This window comes from Labrus bergylta, chromosome 9 (genome assembly GCF_963930695.1).
Source record: "Labrus bergylta chromosome 9, fLabBer1.1, whole genome shotgun sequence".
Lineage (NCBI taxonomy): Eukaryota > Metazoa > Chordata > Actinopteri > Labriformes > Labridae > Labrus > Labrus bergylta.
Window position 1 is genome coordinate 12,331,049 of NC_089203.1, and position 7,843 is coordinate 12,338,891.

Sequence of the window (7,843 nt, forward strand, 5' to 3'; positions counted from 1 at the left end):
TGAGTCTCTTTCACTGATTGCCCCTGAAGTCAATGGGGCACTGATTACAGAGCTCCTCTTTGATTGGCACAAGATGAAAGGTATATTATAGTGTGTGAGATCAGCGGACTGGTTGATGTGTGTCACTTTTGAGTAGAAGGCTGTGTAGAGAGCCAGTCTTTTTTTTTTTTTTTTTTGATTAACTTCTCATAAGTTTTATTTGCATTAGACATTTGATAATGGATGAAAGCCATTTTGTCATGTTTTTTCTCTTTCTGTGTGGCCAGCCTGAATAAATTTCAGTTTAGACTGATACAATCTGCAACCTGGTTGTCCACTTTTTTCCACCCACATTGCCTGCCATCCAGAAGTACAACAGTTTCTCTTATTTGTAGATATTCAACACAGACATGTGTGTAAAAGTTAGAGTTTTCGAAGTCATCCTGACCTCTTATGGACACACATCTACTGATGTTGCATAAAGCTGATGTTTTTGTGGTTTATTGATAAGACCGATTAATGAATATGTTATTTTTAACTTCAGTTTAACATGAACAGAATGAACGGATTAAGTGATGTCGAGGTTAACCTTGTAACGGTTAACAAAGTAACCTTTTTGATTAGCTGTGCCAGCCTCTGAACAGTCTGTGAATATCACATCACAGAGCCTGAGTTATTGATGAATATAACCTGTTTATTTCGGAAAACATTAAGACACTAAATATTAGCAGATCAATCATAAAAACAGATGATGACTCAGCTTCTAAGGCAAACCGATTATGTTTTCTTCTGGCTAACACGTAGCTGCGTGGGAGCTTTCTCCGAGCATTGCAGACAAAATATATTCCCCAATGCCCAGAATTTTGAAGAAAGGAAGAAGAAATAAACAACTGTTTTGCTGCATTAGAACTGTATGGGAACGAGATCGTAGTTAGATATTTTAGCCACTGTGCTGCTGTTCTTTTCCTTGCAATTTGCCACCTGTTTCTCCGACAAATTCTTTACCACAGGAAGGTCTTTAACTTTCCATCTCTCAGTCAGTAGGTTGAGGAGAAATTAATGTAAACGCGTTAGGTAAATGAATTCTCTTCGTGTTAATAATAGACAGCTTAGCTTGACTAAGAGGAACATAATTAACAAAATCCTTTAATTTACTGGATTGTCCCTCGGATGTACGTGTGATTTACTAATTAACCTGCTGCAGCCCACTTCCCTCATCCCAGTAATGAGCAGACTGAGGAATGCAATCAGCCTGACCCTATCATTACTTGTCATGAATAAATGTATGTGTTACCATCATTATCAATTACATATCAAGCAATATATAATCATGCACAAATTATTCATATCTATTCAGCTTGCTCCATATTAAGTTGCTCATTTAAAAACCCAATACAGAAGCTTAGCTAACGGCTAACACACAGGGGGAAACCCATTAGCACAAAAAAATTACACTGTGCAGAGTTTCCCCAAAACTCCAAATGAACTCAAACCAAACAATGTTTGAACTGAGTGAACAATTTGAGTACTGTACATTCATCCCAGTGGTGCAGGCCCTCTTTAACATACATCTGAAACAGTTATCAGTGTCACTTCCTGTTCCCATCATGTGGCTCTTGGTCTCTGTTACTTCCTCTTCTGCTGCGTGTCACTACCAACTATTTACTTTCTACCACATGCTTAGCTGACACTCGAAGAACGACGTGTGTGTTAACAGTGTTTTAGTTTGTTTAAGACTCTCGGAAGATTTGAAAATTTGGTATCATGGATGGAGATATTCTGTCCTTGTCGTCCATTTCGACATTATCATCCTCATCAGAAACAGGAACACAAAAAGAAACTTCACCAAGTGGCAGCAGCCTCACTCAGAACCAACAGGAAGACAAATCCCCTGAAATATGGTAGGCTATGTTTATTTTATTTTATTTTTTTACATTTTTACAAACCAGATGGGCATAAAAACAGGAACACAGTTGAACAATCTGTAAAATATCTAGTATTATTGTCTTTATGATACAGAAAAGACAAAAGACTCTGGCAGTTGATCAACAAATGGCCAACTTGAATCTTTAAGTAAAAAGAGTCCTTCCTTAAATATATAGCTTAAGATGTATCAAGCGTGACATGATCAACAGAAAGGTTTTATTTGTAGCTTAGTTTTCTTTTGAACAGTGATTAAACATTTCAGACTTCTCTGAAATAGTTCTTCATATTTAGTTCAGAAGGGGTGAGTGGGGTGTTTGAGGGAGGTATAAAAAGTCACTGCGGAGTTTCCCATGATGTCACAAATATGTAAGTTTCAAATGACACAACATTTATACATTATGCTGGGAAAGCGCTGATAAAATGGTATCAGTTACATAACTCAATCTTAGAACCTGACCTATCTTTTGGTTTTACCTGTATTATAATGAGTAATGGTTCTAAATGTAGGCATATTACCTATACAGGTGATTAGTCCCATACAGAAGTCTTCTCCTCTGTAAGGGATCTGACTGTGGCTGCAGATAGCTTTAGACAAATCTAGCCTCATAATTGTCAGATTTGCCACCAGCAAGAAGGAAAGATATTATCTCCCTCTTTATCATCATCCACAGTAGTGAATTACCATATTGCTGTGGGAAGCAGTGGCATTTTGGTGTCCTTCCAAGACAGAATACGATTGAAAACTTAGTGAAACTGGGTCACACAGTTTGTATCGGCTGTCAGAACAGCAGAAAGAGAAAAGACTGTGGATGAGGGAGACATGAAGCATGGTGTGGTCCCAAAAGGATGGCTGAGAACACTGTGCTGACTTGCCAAGACAGGGTATTGGACACGGGTCTGTTAGCATTTTGGGCTCGTAGTGGCCACTAAAATTAGGCTCCATTTCATTTTTTTTTCAGCTTCTGCTTTCATCCTACACAGACCTGCTGGGTCAGTGTGGATGATTTAGTCATTAGTGGCCATAACCAGTCTGCACTGAAGCTCTTTCCTGCCTTGTTGAACCCAGAGGAAAGCCAGATGGCAGAGAGTTTACATTGAGATAAAACCTTTCTATTATGCCACAAACATTTTTGATGATGTCATTAGTCCATGTGGGGTTTTGGCTTTTTTAAAAGCAATCTTTTTAGTGGGGAACATAACCTTGCTCCAGGATAATATCTTAAATAATTGTCATCTTTGAGTCAACGAGTTTCTTGTTAAACAAAAAATGCACTCTTACTTTCTCTCTGATTTTGATGAGGAGATTGATACCTCTCTCTCAGGTCAGTTCATACAGCTGATTAGCTCTGCATAGCATAAACACTAAGAAAAGAAAGGCCTTCTAGAGGCTGAAGAGAGAGAAACACTGCCTACCAATACCTCTTAAGTTATATTAACATTATAATATCTTATTTTTTTGTAGTGTTTTTTGTGGGGTTATCACGATGAGGTTGCCAGCAAGCAAAAAAAACAGAAAATCCTTGCTCCCGGCTGAGAAAAAGTCCCACACATAATCCCCTGAAAAACCTACACTGGGTTTTGGGGGGCTTTTTTGTTTCTACTTAATTCTTTTGTTTCTTTTGTATTATTTTAGGAAAAAATCTGTTTAGATCATTCCCTCTGTTTCCTGTTTTTATACTCAACTAAGCCAACCTGCGGCTTGTAGCCTGACAAACATGAAGGTCGCATCAATTTTCTCATTTATCTTTTGGACAAAATAATCGTATATATTTCCAAAAATGTTGAATTTTAAATAAAAATCATTACAATCATTACAATTCCAATAGTTTAAACATTTTTGTGATACCTTAATGTTTGTAGTCAAAGTAGATATAATTAGAAGGTGGAAAAATATATATATATATATTTACTCTTTGGTCAATATTTACAAATCTTTCCATTTGTACTGCCTTTACCTGATAATACGACTTTTCTGTAATTGTGTAACACTGTTTTTCACACAGCAGGACACTGTACGTAAGTGGATGAAAGCATGTGTTTGCGGGGGAGTTTAGCCTTAAGGGGGATGAGAGGTGATAGTAGATTGTAACTCTTTATAGTACTTAGCTTTCTGAGGTTACATCAGTTCTACAGTATTTCTGTGTGTAGAAGCCTTGGGGGCTACATACAGAGGAGTGTGATTTTCAATGAGCAGGTACCCTCCTGGGCTTTAGGTCTGTGCCTCCCTATCAGCGCTTTTTTTTAGACAAGGATGCTGGATAGCAAGCAGGTTTTACTAATTACTCCTTGCAAATATTTCTCTTCTTTCCAAGTAGTTCCATATAAATCAACATTTTCCTCGGATGATCACACGAATTGTTTCTAGAGGCTATCGATATGCTAATGCTTCTAATAGTAAACAGTGATTCTGATTGGCTAGGACTCCAAATGCAAAGAAATGCATCACAGCGTGCATGTGTGAGCAAGAATCTTGAGTGCATAATGTGACAGTGCATGCATGTGTGTGCGTGGGAGTGCATAATAGCTCGCATTCAATTCTCAGTAAGTGCACTCTGTGCGAGTGGGTGTTCAGAAGTACTCTCTGACATTCTTTAGTGCGAACATGCTTTTGCTTATTAATGGAAATCCTCCTCTAATGTTCTTCATCATGACTTTATTCATGGCCCATATGCATGGACATGTGTAAAAAGTGCAACCGTGTGTTTTTGTGTGTGTTTGTGTGCAGGACAGCAGAGGTGAGTCCTGTGGGTGACAGACTGCTGTCCACAGAGGAGCAGGTCACTCTGATCACAGAGAGTATGTCTGTAACCTCTGCTGACCAGGAGAAACTGCTGCTGCTCAACAGGAACACTGAGCTTCGCAGAGTCAACAAAGAGGTAAAAGAAAGAAAGAAAAAAAAAAAACACCTTAAACTGGTGAAGATTATTTGCAGGTTTCACGTTTGTGCTGCTGCTGTTTGTGCTTACATTGAATTCTGTCAAAAAACCAGAGGAGTGTGGGCGAGGTGTGGAAACTGCTGCTAAGCTGTGAAAAATCATAATAAAAGTTACATTTTTCAGGAATACAGCCTTCATTTTTTATTTTAATGTTGTGCTTTAAGTGAAAATGATTCGCTTGACTGATGCTAACTGTAATGTATTTAGACCGTGAAGCAGCTCACCTGCGACCTAAATTCGCTACTGAATTTCTTGTTGTTTTGCCGACAGATTGAGAAACACAGTGGTAACGATGCCATTAGAGGGTTTTTGTAAAGGTTGTGTCATGATTATGTGTTGATGGTGTGTTACAGCTGATGAAGCTGAATGAGGAATGGGACCAGGTGTACCGCAGTGCCACACTGGGTCTGCAGCACCGACTTCAGGCTCTGGAGCTGGAAAGCGCTGCCATCAAACAGCTGAACAGTAGACTATTGCTCAAAGTGGAGCACCAACAGGTAAACATGCAACAGAGCTTGTTCATGGGATGGATAAATGTACACTCAAGACCTATTGCACACATAGTTAGTCATATTGGTGTAGGCCCTGTAAAGTAAGTTACATTACATGTGTGATGTTTCCTGCTGTTTTTGGGGTCTGCAGAGCGCAAAGGAGTACTATGAGCAGGCGTTGATGCAGGAACTGAAGAAGAACCAGGAGCTGCAGGAGTACATCAGACTGCTGGAAAACAGGATGCATGCAGACAAAGACTGCACAGCTGCAAAACAGGTAATGTAACAATCAGTGCATCTGTACAGCTCATTATTTTTTATTACTCTCAATATATTCAGAGCCATGACTTAAGTTTTGTTCACCAGTTTCTTTCATGTCTTTACTTAAGGCTGGCTTTACTGCTGTGGTACGTGGTCCTGTGTCATGCCCCAACAGTAATCCTCCTGGAGGTCCTGGTCCTTTACCTGGATACAACCCCTCATCCTCCTTCTTCCCAGCCTCTTCAAACCATGAGGCAGAGCAGCAAAGAAAAAGTCAGAGCAGCAGCACCCAACCAGGAGCTCTTGGAGACTCACAGCATGAAGTGCAGAATCTAAAAGAACAGCTGGAGGCTCTGAAGTGTCAGGTGCACTGCTCTATTCTTCAAAGCATCAAACACTGTTCCCATTTCTGATGTGAGGAAAGTAGAACTGATGTCAACTCACTGTTGCCAGGGAAAGATTTGCTAAATGCATCACACAGGATTGGATAGTGAACAACACCACCAAGTGGTGACTTTATGCTGTTCTGCATTTGCTCACAGCTTGATAATAAATATCTGCAGATCAAAAGATATGGCTCTGATATTGGCTCTCTGCCACACTGATGTCTTCTGTCGGCAGACCCAGATTTATGAAGCAGAGTATGAGACGGAGCACAACGACCACAAACACACTCTGCAGGAGAACCGCAAACTGAGGAAGAAGAGGGAGGAGATGCGCCAACAGGTGGCACTCCTGCAAGAGCAGGTACTGTTTAAAATATCTACATATGCACACAAATGCACTCTGCAAACACAAACAGAAATACATGTACACAGATTATGTAACATCTCCATAGACAAGTCAGGCATCAATCGAGTAAATAAATTATGTATTTAAGCTTTTCAGGGCTTCAGTGCCAAGTTAGATTATTTAAATGTGCAAAGTATATGTTGTGCAGTGGCAGTTCAAACATACTGCAGTATTCATATAATCACAAGAATAGAACATCTCAAAGCCATATTGTAATTTTTCCTGCACTCCACAACCTTGCAAAGGTTTAGAATGCATATTGTTTGTGGCAATGTGTATTTTCCCCTGATTTCTCCGTCTGTCATTCTGACATCACTACAGCTCAAGGTATATGAGGATGACTTCCGACGGGAGCGGTCTGACAAACAGATGCTGCAGCGGCTGTTGTTGAAGAAAACACCCACCAAAAAGGACCCAGTGCTGATCCACCGCTGCAATAATGAGCAGGAGCCACTAGGGGGAGACAATAGGACACAAAGTGGAGAAAAAAGAAAACAACACCACCCACTCTGCCCTAAGCACCCTAATAGGGACAAAGAGGAATGAAAAAAAGTCATGCACAAAGCAGATTCTGTTTTATATTCTTATCAACATTATAAATTGAGTGACACTTAAAGTTGATAAAAAATTGGACTCTTCTTACATTTTTATTGTAACTAACAGCACTTTTATATCATCATAGTAGAACAAAATAGTACTTGTGAATGGGTTTGTTCTTTGGTTTCCAGGCATGAATACATTTGCCATCTGGTGGTCAAATTCATTGTTTGCTATTTTCTGCCCAAACCTCCATAATAAGGTTACACTTAAATTGTAGAATATAGTTTATTTTTCTTATGTATACTACTGAACAGAAATTGTTGCCAGCATGTGTTCCTATTAAACTATATATGTAATTGTCTTGTATGTCATCTTCTAATATATGCAATAAATAATATAGTAATGTCTGATCTAAGACTGTGGATGTTTTTTTTCCCTGCTTGAATGATTTCATTTCAGTAAGGCTGTGAAGAAGCAGTTTGCTACTGAGTTCCTGTTGACACCATATACCTGAACAGTTTTCTGCTTTCCTGGTCACTGATCCTGGTCTAAAACTATTGACCCATGACATTACATCACAGAGTTGGTCGCTAAGTGATCAGGGGTTTCCCCTCAGTTTATTGTTTTCTCTGAAACCTTGAATATTTCCTGTAAGAGACTGTAATATTTCCCGAACCTGCTATTTTAGTTTAAACTAATGCCATGTAGTGCATACACAATCTGTAATCTATTAGCTTGTTTCACTTTGAGTTCATCAAATTGTTGATTTATTAATCCAGTGCAACAGTGTAAATCAGAACAGCATCATGTGACATGAGAACATATGGAGGAATTCAGGAAGTAGAATGAAATGTTTGCGGTCGATGTGATGGATTAAGATGTGGACTTTGTGGACTTTGTGGACTGTGGAATTTTCAG

The 7,843-nt window shown here is 39.2% G+C and overlaps 1 protein-coding gene across 1 annotated transcript; it reads left to right on the forward strand.

The window, feature by feature from the left end:
- The first annotated feature begins 1,609 nt into the window (after positions 1 to 1,609).
- Positions 1,610 to 7,335, forward strand: si:ch211-153b23.7 (TNFAIP3-interacting protein 3). Its single transcript, XM_020647910.3, has 7 exons — positions 1,610 to 1,880; positions 4,631 to 4,781; positions 5,195 to 5,338; positions 5,484 to 5,609; positions 5,722 to 5,958; positions 6,215 to 6,340; positions 6,707 to 7,335. The coding sequence occupies exons 1-7, from the start codon at positions 1,744 to 1,746 to the stop codon at positions 6,929 to 6,931; spliced, it is 1,146 nt and encodes a 381-aa protein (XP_020503566.1). The 5' UTR covers positions 1,610 to 1,743; the 3' UTR covers positions 6,932 to 7,335.
- Positions 7,336 to 7,843: the final 508 nt, after the last annotated feature.

Bases quoted from the DNA above. Each gene is read 5' to 3' on its own strand.
- si:ch211-153b23.7 (XM_020647910.3), top strand. From the start codon at position 1,744: ATGGATGGAGATATTCTGTCCTTGTCGTCCATTTCGACATTATCATCC. The intron at 5,610-5,721 runs GTAATGTAACAA...TCTTTACTTAAG, and splicing joins ACTGCACAGCTGCAAAACAG to GCTGGCTTTACTGCTGTGGT. The intron at 5,959-6,214 runs GTGCACTGCTCT...TTCTGTCGGCAG, and splicing joins TGGAGGCTCTGAAGTGTCAG to ACCCAGATTTATGAAGCAGA.